General features: G+C 49.3%; 1 protein-coding gene across 1 annotated transcript in view; it reads right to left on the minus strand.

Annotated features, from left to right (window-relative positions):
• LOC148525138 (integrin alpha-X-like) overlaps positions 1-19522 on the minus strand; it is a 435626-nt gene that overhangs the window by 29194 nt on the left and 386910 nt on the right. Inside the window, exons 16-20 of the mRNA XM_088471180.1 lie at positions 15286-15359; positions 12949-13090; positions 12774-12869; positions 9243-9322; positions 2790-2873 (exon numbers count right to left, since the gene is read on the minus strand). Of these exons, the coding sequence (XP_088327306.1) occupies positions 2790-2873; positions 9243-9322; positions 12774-12869; positions 12949-13090; positions 15286-15359 (476 nt within the window). The remainder of the gene's footprint in view (positions 1-2789; positions 2874-9242; positions 9323-12773; positions 12870-12948; positions 13091-15285; positions 15360-19522) is intronic.

Below are 19522 nucleotides of genomic sequence, written 5' to 3' on the forward strand. Positions count from 1 at the left end.
GCAGTACCATCTTGATGCTGGGTTGATTACTTATTTTGACTAGACGCATGGTTATCACATAAAGCAGGAAGATAAAGATACCTAGATATACACAGATTCACACTTAGATATTTTGCGTACCAGACTCACATAACAATGACATCCTGACCCAAAAATATAGACGAAGTTGATATATTTTATTTCTATATTGTTAAGAATTGTTTGTTATATTTTTTTTTACATATGTACCATATGGAGCCCTCTGTGAGCATTTGAAATAACAAAAAAGGACAGTGGGCGATAAAGACAATTAAGACTTCCTTCAAAAAGGATTAAGTATTGCCTCAACATTTTATATCATCTCTCACTTTCTATCCAGCGCCATCTTAGGGCACAATAAGATCTATATTGTACTGTATTTTCTGAGTTTAGTGAGACTCTCGTTTTGTGCCTATAGGGGCTGCAGGTGTTGCGCACCATATACGTGGCCTTTTTTCCTTTGTATTATATCTTTGTCTCTCTTTTATGTGTCTCTGCATCACGTCTGTCTCTCTGGGCCTTATCTGCAATAACTAGATGGGCCGATGCGCAGTGCAGGATTTCCTGTAGAGATGCCATTAAAGTGCATGAGTTTTAAAGATGGCGGCATTTTCGGAGGGTTATAAGTTTGCATTGTCCAATTGGAGGGAATGGGCAGAATATCCTTTACATTTAATAGCTCACATGACGCGCGGTCCATTTCGCATTTCTGCAATACACAATTCCATGCACAAAATAATGCATACAGATTGCGATATGTTTTGCACTTATGTTGGGTACTCCCTTAACGATGTGTACCCAGCCGGTGTCGAGCGGCGAGTTCTGGCGGGGGTGCTGGCATCAGCAAGTGCGTACACACTTAGAGATGCCAGGAGCGATGGCGCGAGAGCGGGGGCCATGCTGCAGATTGGCATCATGGCCCCCACTGACAATATCGCCTGTTGGTCCTGCATGCAGGTCTGAGGGGTGAAGTCACTGAGGAAGAAAAGATGGATTTTAAAAAATAATACACCACCACGCCATTAGTGGACAAATTGAATGTTCTATGAAAGGGGTTCCCAAACAGTTTTGTTGAGAGTCTCATATGGCGGGACTCAGTATGAAAATAATGGGGGCTGTTTAGTCGGTTCAAATCCCGATGGGAGGAGATCCCGACGCTGGCTGGTAAGTACCCTAACCCTCCCCTCTCATCCCCAAACCTCCCTTAGGGGTGCCTGACCGTAAAACTTCCGGGGTGGTGCCTAACCCTAAGTCCCCCCTGGGGGTGCCTAAACTTAACCCCCCATTCTCGCACCCTAAACCTAACCCTCCTGGGGGTGTGCCTAAACCTAACCTACCTGCCGGGGGTGCCTAACCCTAACCCTCCCCCCTAGGGTTGCCTAACCCTAACCTTCCACCCCAAAACCTAACCCTAACCCCGCTACACTCCCTAAACCTAACCCTCCCCCCGCGCGGCTAACGCTAAGGATGCCCCGGACTTACCACGTTCGGGCTGACGTCCATCGGCATTCCGGAGTTGGGATATAGATAGGCATAGGTATTTTGACGCTATCTTAAGTCCCCCGTCAGGCTTCTCCTGTCGGGATATAGACTGGCGGCATTTAGTCCGCCGGTCTATAAACTGCATCCCATATGGCGACCATGAGTATAGGTCAAATACCACTTTGCAGAAGTGACGTATTTATAAATAGGTAAGGCATTCATTCTATATATGACATAGACCTTTCAATTGTCCCTCTCACCCAACCCCTCCAAACATTTCTCACTGACGCTCCACAGGTTTCTATCTGTCCCCCCCACAGTCCTCTCTCTGTCTCCTCCACAGACCTCTATCTGTCTCCTCCACAGACCTCTCTCTGTCTCCTCCACAGCCTACTGTATATTCACTGCCATTCACTACCGTATGTGTATATATAACTCTCTCATCTGCCATCCATTACCATATGTGTATATATAATGCTCTCATCTGCCATCCACTACTGTATATATCGCACAGCAGAAGTTGAGAGGACATTCCAATTATGTCTATATTCTCAAACCTTTTTCATTCATGGTACTTTATATCAATCAGTGTCATTTTAGCGGGATTCCGTGTATTAAATGTGAGATAAGAAACTTTCTTAATTGCTTAAACTACTGTAGGACATGTATTTTGTCCACTGATTCTAATCAAACTGGTTTTTGTTGTGGTGTATTATTTTGGTGTTTTCGCTTACTTTTTATGTATTCAACTGCAAAATTTGTCTTGTTTTCCGGACTCATTCTATTCCTCCATTTTTTTTCATTCATGACCTGAATTTCTTACCAATTTGTCTCCTAACCAGTGGTGGCTCCTACTTGGATTCACCAGGGAGGGTCTGTTGTGTAAATGTGCTTGTGAATGAGATCACGATCCAGCGCATAAATCAACAAAACGTCTTCTAGGGACGGCATCGGGTGCAGCACTTAGCAGGTAGGTAGGTCTGCCGTGATAGCATGGAAGTGGCTTCCCAATGACAGTGTTTTCTGCTATCGCAGACCCAGGGGTGAATTAACACTTTCTCCCAGGTCTGTCCAGTGTGTGAGTAGCAGAAAATGCTTCTAATTGGATGATACTGCCCCCGCCAGGCAGTCACTGAATGAGGGAAGGGGAGGGGGCTTTTAGGTAAAATCCACCACTGCAGTCCTATCATTTATTCTGTCATCTCTGTCTGTCTAATGTTTCTCTTTAGTTGTCTCATTCTCTGTCTATTTAGTGTCTCTACTCACATCAGTGGGTCTGTCTCTCTTACCTGCTGACGGTCACGTAGATTGCGTACATCACTCTTACACGAGACATAGATTTCATTTGTTCAGTGGCAGTTCCTCCATTATCACTGTGGGGAGAGAGCGGAATCCTCGTGGTAAACTGCATTAGTGATCACAGGCGTGGCATGAAAGTAACACAACGCTCATAGGGGTCTATTACTAAGCCTTGGATGGAGATAAAGACCCAACCAATCAGCTCCTAACTGTCATTTTTCAAACACAGACTGTGACATGGAAGTTAGGAGCTGATTGGCTGGTACTTTATCTCCATCCAAGGTTTAGTAAATAGACCCATAGAGACAAATATTCCTTATCCACAAAAGGCAGATAAGAAGCATTTCCTCTGGCTGACAAGGATATTGCATGACTGATTGTGGTCCATGACCCACAGGTCACCAGCGCACAGGAGCCTGTATCACATGGATAAATGGCACAGGAGCCCGTATCACATGGAGAAATGGCACAGGAGCCCGTATCACATGGAGAAATGGCACAGGAGACCAGATCACATGGATAAATGGCACAGGAGCCCGTATCACATGAATAAATGGCACAGGAGACCGTATCACATGGATAAATGGCACAGGAGCCCGTATCACATGGATAAATGGCACAGGAGCCCGTATCACATGGATAAATGGCACAGGAGCCCGTATCACATGGATAAATGGCACAGGAGCCCGTATCACATGGATAAATGGCACAGGGGCCCATATCACATGGATAGATGGCACAGGAGCCCGTATCACATGGATAGATGGCACAGGAGCCCGTATCACATGGATAGATGGCACAGGAGCCCGTATCACATGGATAAATGGCACAGGAGCCCGTATCACATGGATAAATGGCACAGGAGCCCGTATCACATGGATAGACGGCACAGGAGCCCGTATCACATGGATAGACGGCACAGGAGCCCGTATCACATGGATAGACGGCACAGGAGCCCGTATCACATGGATAGACGGCACAGGAGCCCGTATCACATGGATAGACGGCACAGGAGCCCGTATCACATGGATAAACGGCACAGGAGCCCGTATCACATGGATAGATGGCACAGGAGCCCGTATTACATGGATAGATGGCACAGGAGCCCGTATCACATGGATAAATGGCACAGGAGACAATAGCACATGGATAAATGGCACAGGAGCCCGTATCACATGGATAGATGGGGTGGGAGCTGGACAAGAAATTAGGGAGATTTTCCCATAGATCAAATGTATTTTAAAAGCTGTACGAAAGAGACCGCTCCCCACAACAGGAACTGATAGCGGTCCGTCTGTCCGCAGAAAATGTCAATCGATGTGCTTTGTACGCTCTCCTCTACAACAAGCATCATCAGGAAACACATCCCGTTATATAGGTGGTTTCTCGTTATATAACCCTCATTGGCAAAATAATGAATTAAAAGTAAATAATTACACGACAAAATGAGATAAAAAAGATGAAAAACACATTATAATAAATACACTGAAGTCAGTCATAAATTAATTAACAAAATAATTAAAATACCTATAACTTCCCTGTATTATTAGATTTAATTTTGTGTGTCATTTTTCTTGCAATTAAATACTATGCAATTGATGTTTCTTCAATAAGGAGCCCTCACCCCACACCTCTCTACTGGTGTGTCCTGACCCTCTCTACTGGTGGGTCCTGACCTTCTCTACTGGTGGGTCCTGACCCTCTCTACTGGTGGGTCCTGACCCTCTCTACTGGTGTGCCCTGACCCTCTCTACTGGTGGGCCCTGACCCTCTCTACTGGTGGGCCCTGACCCTCTCTACTGGTGGGCCCTGACCCTCTCTACTGGTGGGTCCTGACCCTCTCTACTGGTGTGCCCTGACCCTCTCTACTGGTGGGCCCTGACCCTCTCTACTGGTGTGCCCTGACCCTCTCTACTGGTGGGTCCTGACCCTCTCTACTGGTGGGTCCTGACCCTCTCTACTGGTGGGTCCTGACCCTCTCTACTGGTGGGTCCTGACCCTCTCTACTGGTGGGTCCTGACCCTCTCTACTGGTGGGTCCTGACCCTCTCTACTGGTGGGCCCTGACCCTCTCTACTGGTGGGTCCTGACCCTCTCTACTGGTGGGTCCTGACCCTCTCTACTGGTGTGCCCTGACCCTCTCTACTGGTGTGCCCTGACCCTCTCTACTGGTGTGCCCTGACCCTCTCTACTGGTGTGCCCTGACCCTCTCTACTGGTGTGCCCTGACCCTCTCTACTGGTGTGCCCTGACCCTCTCTACTGGTGGGTCCTGACCCTCTCTACTGGTGGGTCCTGACCCTCTCTACTGGTGTGTCCTGACCCTCTCTACTGGTGAGTTCTGATTTCTGTACAAGAGGAGAATCCTCATAAAGCGTTGGTTGGATGACGTGCCGGCACTGTGGTAAGGAGCAGTCTCTTTTATGCTGTATACATGTAATTTATTCATTATTGATTTTGGTTTTATCTTATTCATCATTGGGAGTCTCCATTGTTCATCCCAGTGCATAGAAAAAAAGCCAGCAATCAGCGGAGTTTAGGTAGCCTGACACCCTCTCCATACACAGAAGGGTGCACATGCTGCCATATCCCGTGGGACGATTTCCTTTGTCACATCATTAATGAATCAGCTAGTGGCTGTTTTTATGGATATACTACAGAGGTGCTAGAAAGCTTGTGAGCCCTTTACAATTTTCTGAATTTCTGCATAAAATGTACCATAACCACATAAATGACAAATATTTATCCAAAACATGTCCATTAGATTGTTGATTTTTTTTTATTTATTCAGGTAAATCATATCAATTTAAAAGCTTGTTGGATAATATTTTTGCAAAAGATATGCCTAAGGCTTGACTAGCAGCCCACTGGCCATTATGGCATTACCCATTCCCCTCCCCCTGGCAATAGATCCCCTTATAGCTTTATCCTCTCCCCCAGTCACCACAGACCGCCCTGCACATATGCAGAACTTGGTGGACAGAAGCGAGGCTGTGGTCGCATGCAGGGGTGGCTCCAGAGGTGGGGCTGCAGCACAGTCCAAAATTCAAATAGGGGAGCCACACCAACTGCCACCCAAAACGCTGCCAAACATCACTGGCTGGGACTCACTGGCAGTTGGTGTGACTCCCCCATATGAATTTTGGACTGTGCTGCAGCCCCACCGCTGGTTGCATGAGAAGCCGGTCGCATCTTATGTGACTGCACCACTAAAGTGGTTAAATGTAGTCCGCTCTTCATCTAAGTCGTAAAACTAAAGAGCCGAATAAATAAACTAGCGCACTAAATGATTGTGATAATGCATTGCTTAAAATAATCCAGCATTATATTTCTGAAAACATATGTAGACCTTTAGGATCAGCAGCTGATGTGACTCCTCGTATCCCAGTGGGCAGCAGAGACTTCAATCAAATATTTTCAGTCATTGTTGAAGAGTCTGACACATGGGATTGGAGGAATTTGGGGCTATTTCTCCTTAATCCTGAGTGTGTTAGGGAACTTCAGCCGAAAGGCGACAGGACTAATCTGAGAGATGATTCTGAACGGACCAATGTATCTAGGACCCAACTTCTGTGAACGTTGGTGAATGTTGATGTTCTTAGAGGACAGCCAGACCAAATCTCCAACCTTGAACCTGCATGGCTTGCGGTGTCTATAGCGGAATAATGCTTTGAATAGACACTGACTAACCTTTTTCCAAACAGAACGGAGCCTAGAGACTGAATTTGAAAATAAAGTTCTTCCTGAATTAGTTTCAAACGAGTTAACTCTAGGATTCAATCCGGAGTTACAGAAAAAAGGAGAAATCGTGGAAGATGGATGACAAGAGTTACTGAAAGCAAATTCTGCCAATGGTAAATAAGAGACCCAGTCATTTTGATATTTGGAGACAAAACACCGGAGATATTGCTCCAAGGACTGATTGACCCGCTCCGTCTGTCCTTTAGATTGAGGGTAATATACAGAGGAAAGACTGAGACTGATGCCAAGAGAGGAAGAAAAGATTTTCCAGAAACGAGCAATAAATTGAGTTCCTCGGTCTGAAACGATGTCTACTGGAAGTCCATGAAGTCGGAAAATGTGTTGAATGAACAAAACAGATAATTATTTGGCAAAAGGCAGTTTGGAGAGTGGAATGAAATTAGCCATCTTACTGAAATGGTCAACTGTCCAAATGACTGAGCAGTGAGAAGAAGAAGGTAAATCAACAATAAAATCCATTGCATTATGAGTCTAGGGTTTGGACAGAGTTGATAGAGGAAGAAGGAGGCCAGAAGGAGCGGTGTGAGGAGATTTATTACGAGCACAAACATCACAGGCCATGACAAATTCACAAACATCCTGGAATAACGATTGCCACCATACTGAGCGGGAGTGAATTTCAGAAGTTTTAGATATGCCCAGGTTACCAATGGCTCTAGAAGAATGAAAATCCATCAGAACAGCTTTGCGGAACCTCTCAGGGACAAAGAGTAATTCCAGCGGCTTTCCAGAACGGGCTTCAGACTGACAGGAATGGAGGGCATCAGCTAAATTCCTGGTCAAGGCCAAATGAATGTGAGAAGCTGGAATGATGGTTTCTTCGGAAGGTTTGGCAGGTTGAATGGGTTGGAAGCTTCATGAAAGAGCGTCTGCCTTGAGATTCCTGGAGCCAGGTTGGAAAGAAATAATGTAGTTATAACGGGTAAAGAATAAGGCCCAACGTGCTTGTCTAGCATATAATCTCTTTGCAGTTTCAATATATGACTTCTTATGGTCGGTCAAGACTGTGACCAGATGTTTAGCTCATTCTAACCAGTGCCTCCAGTCTTCAAAAGCCCATTTGATGGCCAACAACTTTCGATTCCCGATGTCATCATTTTTCTCTGCCAGTGTAAATTTACGAGAGCAGAAGGCACATGGATGAAACTTGTTGTCCCGGGGGTCCTTTTGCGCCAGAATGGCAACAACATCAACTTCAGAGGCATCCACCTCAACAATAAACAGAAGATCCGGATCAAGATGACGGAGAACAGGAGCAGTGATAAAAGCTACCTTCAGGGAATTGAAGGCGGTTAGAGGAGAAGAAACTTGAGTATCCTCAACCCAGAGAGGCAGTTCTTGAACCTTTTGGGTTAAGGCTTGAATTTGAGCTGCAAGGACTTGAGCCGGATTTTGAGTGGGTTCCATGATAAAGTAATAGTACCTCTATGAACAGTTTCAATTAACTTATTTTTTGGGCCGGCTATAATGTTATAAATCCCTGGGGAGATTCACACAGTAGAGGTAGGAGGAACCCCAGGTGACTGGATGTTATGAATCTGGGATCAGATTAATCTCTGACAAAAGCAATAGTGCTGAGGATTATATGCAGCGATGGGGTCAACTGAAAAGGAAGTCCTTATCTGAGATCAGGCCCTCTGGCCAATTCGTAGCCTTGGAAGCTGATTGATACTTGGCAAGGTTGAGGTCTAGAGACCAAGTCACAGCCTTGAGGGCGGATATGTACTTGGCTGGCTGCAGCCTTGAGGGCTGATGTGTACTTGGCTGGTTGCAGCCTTGGGGGCTGATGTGTACTTGGCTGGTTGCAGCCTTGGGGGCTGATATAGTTAATTGAAAGTCCACACAGATGCTGAAGTGCATCAGAATGTCCTCATAGACACAGAAGTGCGGCAGAGACTGCTGCGATGTACTAGCAGATAGTCCACACATATGCTGAAGTGCGGCGGAGACTGTTGATACACACTGTACACGAAGAGCTGGACACACAGGAGCATGAACTACTCACAGGAACTGGAGCGCTATAGCCAGCATCAGAGCACAGAACCAGCGGGGGTAAAAAAAAGAAGAAGATCCAATCAGTGCAGGGCGGAGGTGACGGAGCAGTCGGGTAGGAAGACCTCGTGGAGTGGCAGCACGGCGTCCTCGTCTCCTAACAGGTGTGAGAGAGCCGCCTGGAGTACTGACATCAACCACGACGCTGCGGCGGCTTGTGACATCGACAAAAATATTCTTCCAGTAGCCTCCTGGCCCATCTAGGTGGTAGGGAATCAGCGATGATCTCTGATAGTCCTAAGGGTTCACACTTTTTCCAACAAATTTCGTGTTTGTTCATTTTCATAAATGAATTAATATATAAATATATATTTTGTATGTGATTGATTTTTTGGGTTCTAGTTAAGTTTTCTTTTATTTACTTAGATGAAAAACGGAAACGATTTATGGTCACATTTATACAGAAATTCAGAAAATTCCAGTGGGTCCACCAACGCAGTTACTTATGGCAGAAGACTGAGCAATTATACTAAATTCTCTCTTTGCCATCACTGTACACCTGGGACTGCGCCTGTAAATGAATGTAAATGGATCAGTGCGCAGTGGTCCCAGAACGTCCTTCCCATTGGACATCCCCAGCTTTAGAAGCCTAAGTTTATACATCTCACCCAGTAGTCCCAGTGGTAGGTTACCTGGTCACATTGGCGGTCATCGTTAGAGAGTCTCCCAGCTCCGCCGTCAGTGCAACATGAAAACTCACCATGAAGGTCACCTGAAGAAGACCCCAGAAGGTGAGTGTCAGCTGTGAGTGTGAGTGGAGGAGGGGCTTGTGGGCATAATTCTGAGTCGCACGCAGCTCCGTATGTGCGGCTGCATCTAGCGAATCTCTGCGTATCTCCGGGCGAGTCTCAGCCATGCAGAGCTCAGATCTTCCTCTACGTTGGTGAAATGGGCATTTCAGAGTTATTCCAGGTCTTGCATATGCCAAGGTGTCGCCTGATTCAGATGGCGCTCCTGCACCCATATGGGTGGGTAGAAGTGGCATTGCTATTGGTAATGGCTATAAGACATACCTATAGTCGCATTAGCATGTGCAATCTGTATGCGGCCAGATACAGGGGGGGGGGGGGGGGGGTGCGTGCGTCTCAGAATCAGGCCCTGTATCTGCAGCTTGGGGTGACATGGAATAGGGGACCCCATGGACGGTCAGCAGGTGACAGATTGCAGATGTTACATTACTGGGGCATTTACAGCTAGTAGGAAAAACACAGATTAATAATATTTTCAATCACATGAAGCTATTTCCGGGTCTCATTTTGGTATATGTATAGGGGCAGTGGCTGTCCGTGTGTAGGGGCGGTGGCTGTATGTGTGTAGGGGCGGTGGCTGTACTTGCGGTAGAGGTGTCTCTGGGACCATGGCATGGGCGATATATTACCAGCGACCTGCGCATGTGCGGTAGAGGTGTCTCTGGGACCATTGCACGGGCGCCATATTACCAGAGACCTGTGCATGTGCAGTAGAGGTGTCTATGGGACCATGGCACAGACGCCATATTACCAGAGACCTGCGCATGTGTGGTAGAGGTGTCTCTAGGACCATGGCACGGGCACCATATTACCAGAGACCTGCACATTTACGGTAGAGGTGTCTCTGGGACCATGGCACAGGCACCATATTACCAGAGACCTGTGCATGTGTGGTAGAGGTGTCTCTAGGACCATGGCACAGACGCCATATTACCAGCGACCTGCACATGTGCGGTAGAGGTGTCTCTGGGACCATGGCACAGGCACCATATTACCAGAGACCTGTGCATGTGCAGTAGAGGTGTCTATGGGACCATGGCACAGACGCCATATTACCAGAGACCTGCGCATGTGTGGTAGAGGTGTCTCTAGGACCATGGCACGGGCGCCATATTACCAGAGACCTGCACATGTGCAGTAGAGGTGTCTATGGGACCATGGCACAGACGCCATATTACCAGAGACCTGCGCATGTGTGGTAGAGGTGTCTCTAGGACCATGGCACGGGCACCATATTACCAGAGACCTGCACATTTACGGTAGAGGTGTCTCTGGGACCATGGCACAGGCACCATATTACCAGAGACCTGTGCATGTGTGGTAGAGGTGTCTCTGGGACCATGGCACGGGCACCATATTACCAGAGACCTGCACATGTGCGGTAGAGGTGTCTCTGGGACCATGGCTCGGGTGCCATATTACCAGAGACCTGCACATGTGCGGTAGAGGTGTCTATGGGACCATGGCACGGGCGCCATATTACCAGAGACCTGTGCATGTGTGGTAGAGGTGTCTCTGGGACCATGGCACGGGCGCCATATTACCAGAGACCTGTGCATGTGTGGTAGAGGTGTCTCTGGGACCATGACACGGGCGCCATATTACCAGAGACCTGCGGATGTGTGGTAGAGGTGTCTCTGGGACCATGGCTCGGGTGCCATATTACCAGAGACCTGCACATGTGCGGTAGAGGTGTCTCTGGGACCATGGCACGGGCGCCATATTACCAGAGACCTGCGGATGTGTGGTAGAGGTGTCTCTGGGACCATGACACGGGCGCCATATTACCAGAGACCTGCGGATGTGTGGTAGAGGTGTCTCTGGGACCATGGCACGGGCGCCATATTACCAGAGACCTGCACATGTGCAGTAGAGGTGTCTATGGGACCATGGCACAGACGCCATATTACCAGAGACCTGCGCATGTGTGGTAGAGGTGTCTCTAGGACCATGGCACGGGCACCATATTACCAGAGACCTGCACATTTACGGTAGAGGTGTCTCTGGGACCATGGCACAGGCACCATATTACCAGAGACCTGTGCATGTGTGGTAGAGGTGTCTCTGGGACCATGGCACGGGCACCATATTACCAGAGACCTGCACATGTGCGGTAGAGGTGTCTCTGGGACCATGGCTCGGGTGCCATATTAACAGAGACCTGCACATGTGCGGTAGAGGTGTCTATGGGACCATGGCATGGGCGCCATATTACCAGAGACCTGTGCATGTGTGGTAGAGGTGTCTCTGGGACCATGGCACGGGCGCCATATTACCAGAGACCTGTGCATGTGTGGTAGAGGTGTCTCTGGGACCATGACACGGGCGCCATATTACCAGAGACCTGCGGATGTGTGGTAGAGGTGTCTCTGGGACCATGGCTCGGGTGCCATATTACCAGAGACCTGCACATGTGCGGTAGAGGTGTCTCTGGGACCATGGCACGGGCGCCATATTACCAGAGACCTGCGGATGTGTGGTAGAGGTGTCTCTGGGACCATGACACGGGCGCCATATTACCAGAGACCTGCGGATGTGTGGTAGAGGTGTCTCTGGGACCATGGCACGGGTGCGATATTACCAGAGACCTGCGGATGTGCAGTAGAGGTGTCTACGGGACCATGGCGTGCAGGTGTAATAGGTATAATGCCAGAGTCTACTGTACCACAGAGGGGCGGGGGCCCATGTGCAGAATACTCTGTGCGAGCCTCCTCCTCTCTCTTATACCGCCCTGCCAGCATGTGCTATGGTCAGACTCTAAGGAATCAAGTGTGTATGTGTTTCTGCCAGAGTTTCCCAGAACAATTTGCCAGCTACGTGGCCATGAACAAGGCTGTAGACTAGGTGCTTTCACACCGGTCACAGAACTCACTGGTGATGCGCAGTATCCAGGGTAACATGTTGCACCTCTACCATTTGTCTTTTTTTACATAATGTAATGAAAGTAACATCATGTGATCCATGTAACCCATAACACGCCAGTGACATCATGTGATCCATGTAACTCATAACACGCCAGTGACATCATGTGATCCATGTAACCCATAACACGCCAGTGACGTCATGTGATCCATGTAACTCATAACACGCCAGTGACATCATGTGATCAATGTAACCCATAACACGCCAGTGACGTCATGTGATCCATGTAACTCATAACACGCCAGTGACATCATGTGATCCATGTAACTCATAACACGCCAGTGACATCATGTGATCAATGTAACCCATAACACGCCAGTGACGTCATGTGATCCATGTAACTCATAACACGCCAGTGATGTCAATCTCTAGTATATTCAGGGCGTACAATAGTCTTAGGCTGTCTCATTGATGCAAGCGTACCCGTCTCTCACAGTTCTGATTACGCTCACTAGCAGTCTCTATTTACACTCTCGGGCGGTCTCTCCTTACCGTAGTATTGGGTCTCAGTAGCGGGTTGTTCACTCCGCAGGTCACAACTCTCTGACTCTCCAGCGTTATACATAATACGGTCACTTGCTTGTTACTCTGCGAGACAGACACATAAACCAAGATTTACTCTCATCCATTCCAAGGAGAGAACCCCAACCAGCCAGCACCCTGGTACCTGAACGAGGGACACCCTCCGATAAGAGAGACCAGAGGGGAAAGGGATAAGGACACGGGTGTTGTATGAATCAGCCCCTTCATTCTTAACAGAGACTGTTACATTGACATCCAGAGACGTCCCAACCACCAGCTGTGCGAGACTGTCAGGGAGACAGAAGAGACTGTCAGGGAGACAAAAGAGACTGTCAGGGAGACAAAATAGAAGGTTGTTATTGACCCAGGGCCTGATTTGGAGAGGTGGGCGCTAATCTACTCAGCTATGATCCTGTACGCAGCCGCTGTGTGAATATACGCTAATGCTGCAGCCGCTGTCGTAATATACGCTAATGCTGCAGCTGCTGTGGGAATATACGCTAATGCTGCAGCCGCCGTGGTAATAAATGCTAATGCTGCAGGCGCTGTGGTAATATCTGCTAATACTGCAGCCGCTGTGGGAATATACGCTAATGCTACAGCCGCTGTGGTAATATCCGCTAATGCTGCAGCCGCTGTGGGAATATACGCTAATGCTGCAGCCGCTGTGGGAATATCCGCTAATGCTGCAGCCGCTGTGTGAATATACGCTAATGCTGCAGCCGCTGTGGAGCCGCTGTGGGAATATACGCTAATGCTGCAGCCACTGTGTGAATATACGCTAATGCTGCAGCCGCTGTGGGAATATACGCTAATGCTGCAGCCGCTGTGGGAATATACGCTAATGCTGCAGCCGCTGTGGGAATATACGCTAATGCTGCAGCCGCTGTGTGAATATACGCTAATGTTGCAGCCGCTGTGTGAATATACGCTAATGCTGCAGCCGCTGTGAGAATATACGCTAATGCTGCAGCCGCTGTGTGAATATACGCTAATGCTGCAGCCGCTGTGGGAATATACGCTAATGCTGCAGCCGCTGAGGGAATATACGCTAATGCTGCAGCCGCTGTGTGAATATACGCTAATGCTGCAGCCGCTGTGTGAATATACGCTAATGCTGCAGCCGCTGAGGGAATATATACGCTAATGCTGCAGCCACTGTAGGAATATACGCTAATGCTGCAGCCGCTGTGGGAATATACGCTACTGCTGCAGCCGCTGAGGGAATATACGCTAATGCTGCAGCCGCTGTGGGAATATACGCTAATGCTGCAGCCATCTGGACATGTATTGAGATGCTCACCAGCGACTTTCCAGATTCAAACAAGTGCGTGTAAACAAGCGTATTCTTCGATAATCGCCCACCTGGGTAACCCTATGATCATGCAGAATGGCTGCTAGAACGGAGACACTTACGGAAAGTTTTCTGCGTACGAGATCGCAGCAGTATGCAGAGACACTCCCCAAAAATGGCTGCAACACTCATTGCGATCAGCATCACTATAGTATCTTGGCACATGCGCAGTGCGGCCGCGATGCATGGGCTGGAGGCCGATAATCACTCAACTGTGTAAATTCCAGCATTACACCCACATCATAGGGTCTCTCCCACTCACTATTAATTCCCAGGTTCTGCCACCACTTAAGGATGATACAAGTGCTACTCAGTCCAAACAAGTAGCCTTAAGTTCCCTCTTCAATTACAATTAAGTCCTAGTTATCATTACCCAATTATTAATGTGCTGTACAGATATGTAGCGTGCATTAGGCAAATCCACAGGCAAAATGGATCTGATAAGAACCACAGAGACCAATCTTATTAAATTAAGTTTAATATGAGAAAGATACTCACAATACTTAAAATATCTGCAAAAACAATTAATAAGAATGGCATACAAATATAGTCTTAGGCAAATAATTACAAAGTTTAAGAGCTGTACATGGTAATTGATGCCTGCCTTGGCTTGTGAAGATGCTAATTGGGTTTTATGGCCCTGTGTACCAAGCATGCTGTGGCTAAGGTGGTGACACTCGCTAGGCCAACCTCATGTTGGGCAAGTCCATAATTTTATCTTTTTGTTGGATCATTTGTTGGCAGTCCTAATGGGCTATAAATAAATCTCCCAACCTCTGCATTACATGGAATCTTTTCAAATAATAGGCCAGCAGCTGGACGTTATACCTCAAGGGTCAATCGCAGGTCACCATGTTGGTAATTAAAATAAATATACTTAAACTCAAAGGGTTAGACGCTGCCTAATAGCTCGTGATCCATAACATAATCATGACAATAGTCATGAAATGTGTTCCATGATCAGCTGGAGAGAAAACAGATTGTCCCATCTTTTATAATAGGTAAAAACCACAGAAAGGAAAAAACATACTCTGAGAGACAGACGTGTTTGGGATATAAGGGCATCTATAAAGGTAATAAAGCTCAGATGGCACCATGGCACTGACAGAGAGTGGCTCTATTCCTTACCCAGCAAATGTGAGGTTCACACTGAGATCATCCACACATGTATCATCGCCTCCACAATTCTTCTCAAATAAAATCTGCAAAGAGGTAAATTTATATCACCAAGTGCTACCGAGATCTGTGTGAAGGGGGAGATCAGGTGTTGAGGGGAGGAGATCAGTGTGAGGGGAGGAGATCTGTGTGAGGGGAGGAGATCTGTGTGAGGGGAGGAGATCAGTGTGATGGGAGGAGATCAGTGTGAGGGGAGGAGATCAGTGTGAGGGGAGGAGATCTGTGTGAAGGGAGGAGATCAGTGTGCGGGGAGGTGGAGATCAGTGTGAGGGGAGGAGATCAGTGTGAGGGGAGGAGATCTGTGTGTCAGTGTGAGGGGAGGAGATCTGTGTGAAGTGAGGAGATCAGTGTGTCAGTGTGAGGGGAGGAGATCTGTGTGTCAGTGTGAGGGGAGGAGATCTGTGTGTCAGTGTGAGGGGAGGAGATCAGTGTGAGGGGAGGAGATCTGTGTGATGGGAGGAGATCAGTGTGAGGGGAGGAGATCAGTGTGAGGGGAGGAGATCTGTGTGAGGGGAGGAGATCAGTGTGAGGGGAGGAAATCTGTGTGAAGGGAGGAGATCAGTGTGAGGGGAGGAGATCTGTGTGAGGGGAGGAGATCAGTGTGAAGGGAGGAGATCAGTGTGAAGGGAGGAGATCTGTGTGAAGGGAGGAGATCAGTGTGAGGGGAGGAGATCTGTGTGAGGGGAGGAGATCAGTGTGAAGGGGGAGATCAATGTGAGGGGAGGAGATCTGTGTGAGGGGAGGAGATCTGTGTGTCTGTGTGAGGGGAGGAGATCTGTGTGTCAGTGTGAGGGGAGGAGATCAGTGTGATGGGAGGAGATCAGTGTGAAGGGGGAGATCAGTGTGAGGGGAGGAGATATGTGTGAAGGGAGGAGATCAGTGTGCGGGAGGTGGAGGAGATCAGTGTGAGGGGAGGAGATCAGTGTGAGGGGAGATCTGTGTGAGGGAGGAGATCAGTGTGAGGGGAGGAGATCAGTGTGAGGGGAGGAGATCAGTGTGAGGGGAGGAGATCTGTGTGTCAGTGTGAGGGGGGGGAGATCTGTGTGAGGGGAGGAGATCAGTGTGAGGGGAGGAGATCAGTGTGAGGGGAGGAGATCTGTGTGAGGGGAGGAGATCTGTGTGTCAGTGTGAGGGGAGGAGATCAGTGTGAGGGAAGGAGGTCAGTGTGAGGGGAGGAGATCAGTGTGAGGGGAGGAGATCAGTGTGAGGGGAGGAGATCTGTGTGTCAGTGTGAGGGGAGGAGATCTGTGTGAGGGGAGGAGATCAGTGTGAGGGGAGGAGATCAGTGTGAGGGGAGGAGATCAGTGTGAGGGGAGGAGATCTGTGTGAGGGGAGGAGATCTGTGTGTCAGTGTGAGGGGAGGAGATCAGTGTGAGGGAAGGAGGTCAGTGTGAGGGGAGGAGATCAGTGTGAGGAGAGGAGATCAGTGTGAAGGGAGGAGATCGGTGTGAGGGAGGAAATCTGTGTGAAGGGAGGAGATCAGTGTGAAGGGGGAGATCAGTGTGAGGGGAGGAGATCTGTGTGAGGGGAGGAGATCTGTGTGAAGGGAGGAGATCAGTGTGAGTGGAGGAGATCAGTGTGTCAGTGTGAGGGGAGGAGATCTGTGTGTCAGTGTGAGGGGAGGAGATCTGTGTGTCAGTGTGAGGGGAGGAGATCAGTGTGAGGGGAGGAGATCTGTGTGAGGGGAGGAGATCAGTGTGAGGGGAGATCAGTGTGAGGGGAGGAGATCTGTGTCAGTGTGAGGAGAGGAGATCTGTGTGAGGGGAGGAGATCAGTGTGAGGGGAGGAGATCTGTGTGAGGGGAGGAGATCTGTGTGAGGGGAGGAGATCTGTGTGTCAGTGTGAGGGGAGGAGATCAGTGTGAGGGGAGGAGATCTGTGTGAGGGGAGGAGATCTGTGTGTCAGTGTGAGGGGAGGAGATCTGTGTGAGGGGAGGAGATCTGTGTGTCAGTGTGAGGGGAGGAGATAAGTGTGAGGGGAGGAGATCAGTGTGAGGGGAGGAGATCTGTGTGTCAGTGTGAGGGGAGGAGATCAGTGTGAGGGGAGGAGATCTGTGTGTCAGTGTGAGGGGAGGAGATCTGTGTGAGGGGAGATCAGTGTGAGGGGAGGAGATCAGTGTGAGGGGAGGAGATCTGTGTGAGGGGAGGAGATCTGTGTGAGTGGAGGAGATCTGTGTGAGTGGAGGAGATCAGTGTGAGGGGAGGAGATCAGTGTGAGGGGAGGAGATCTGTGTGAGGGGAGGAGATCTGTGTGAGGGGAGGAGATCAGTGTGAGGGGAGGAGATCAGTGTGAGGGGAGGAGATCTGTGTGAGGGGAGGAGATCTGTGTGTCAGTGTGAGGGGAGGAGATCAGTGTGAGGGAAGGAGGTCAGTGTGAGGGGAGGAGATCTGTGTGAGGGGAGGAGATCTGTGTGTCAGTGTGAGGGGAGGAGATCAGTGTGAGGGGAGGAGATCTGTGTGTCAGTGTGAGGGGAGGAGATCAGTGTGAGGGAAGGAGGTCAGTGTGAGGGGAGGAGATCAGTGTGAGGAGAGGGGATCTGTGTGTCAGTGTGAGGGGAGGAGATCAGTGTGAGGGGAGGAGATCTGTGTGTCAGTGTGAGGGGAGCAGATCAGTGTGAGGGAAGGAGGTCAGTGTGAGGGAAGGAGATGTGTGTGAGGAGAGGATATCTGTGTGGTCAGTGTGAGGGGGAGGAGATCTGTGTGAGGGGAGGAGATCTGTGTGAGTGGAGGAGATCAGTGTGAGGGGAGGAGATCAGTGTGAGGGGAGGAGATCTGTGTGAGGGGAGGAGATCTGTGTGAGGGGAGGAGATCAGTGTGAGGGGAGGAGATCTGTGTGAGGGGAGGAGATCTGTGTGTCAGTGTGAGGGGAGGAGATCAGTGTGAGGGAAGGAGGTCAGTGTGAGGGGAGGAGATCTGTGTGAGGGGAGGAGATCTGTGTGTCAGTGTGAGGGGAGGAGATCAGTGTGAGGGGAGGAGATCTGTGTGTCAGTGTGAGGGAAGGAGGTCAGTGTGAGGGGAGGAGATCAGTGTGAGGAGAGAAGATCAGTGTGAGGGGAGGAGATCAGTGTGAAGGGAGGAGATCGGTGTGAGGGGAGGAGATCAGTGTGAAGGGAGGAGATCAGTGTGAGGGGAGGAAATCTGTGTGAAGGGAGGAGATCAGTGTGAAGGGAGGAGATAAGTGTGAAGGGAGGAGATCAGTGTGAGGGGAGGAGATCTGTGTGAGGGGAGGAGATCTGTGTGAGTGGAGGAGATCAGTGTGTCAGTGTGAGGGGAGGAGATCTGTGTGTCAGTGTGAGGGGAGGAGATCTGTGTGTCAGTGTGAGGGGAGGAGATCAGTGTGAGGGGAGGAGATCTGTGTGAGGGGAGGAGATCTGTGTGTCAGTGTGAGGGGAGGAGATCAGTGTGAGGGGAGGAGATCTGTGTGAGGGGAGGAGATCTGTGTGTCAGTGTGAGGGGAGGAGATCTGTGTGAGGGGAGGAGATCTGTGTGTCAGTGTGAGGGGAGGAGATAAGTGTGAGGGGAGGAGATCAGTGTGAGGGGAGGAGATCTGTGTGTCAGTGTGAGGGGAGGAGATCAGTGTGTCAGTGTGAGGGGAGGAGATCTGTGTGAGGGGAGATCAGTGTGAGGGGAGGAGATCAGTGTGAGGGGAGGAGTTCTGTGTGAGGGGAGGAGATCTGTGTCAGTGTGAGGGGAGGAGATCTGTGTGAGGGGAGGAGATCTGTGTGTCAGTGTGAGGGGAGGAGATCAGTGTGTCAGTGTGAGGGGAGGAGATCTGTGTGAGGGGAGATCAGTGTGAGGGGAGGAGATCAGTGTGAAGGGAGGAGATCTGTGTGAAGGGAGGAGATCAGTGTGAGGGGAGGAGATCAGTGTGAGGGGAGGAAATCTGTGTGAAGGGAGGAGATCAGTGTGAAGGGAGGAGATAAGTGTGAAGGGAGGAGATCTGTGTGAGGGGAGGAGATCTGTGTGTCAGTGTGAGGGGAGGAGATCAGTGTGAAGGGAGGAGATCAGTGTGAAGGGAGGAGATAAGTGTGAAGGGAGGAGATCAGTGTGAGGGGAGGAGATCTGTGTGAGGGGAGGAGATCTGTGTGAGGGGAGGAGATCAGTGTGAGGGGAGGAGATCAGTGTGTCAGTGTGAGGGAAGGAGATCTGTGTGTCAGTGTGAGGGGAGGAGATCTGTGTGTCAGTGTGAG

The sequence above is a fragment of the Taudactylus pleione genome, unplaced genomic scaffold (genome assembly GCF_031769625.1).
Source record: "Taudactylus pleione unplaced genomic scaffold, aTauple2 ptg000112l, whole genome shotgun sequence".
Lineage (NCBI taxonomy): Eukaryota > Metazoa > Chordata > Amphibia > Anura > Myobatrachidae > Taudactylus > Taudactylus pleione.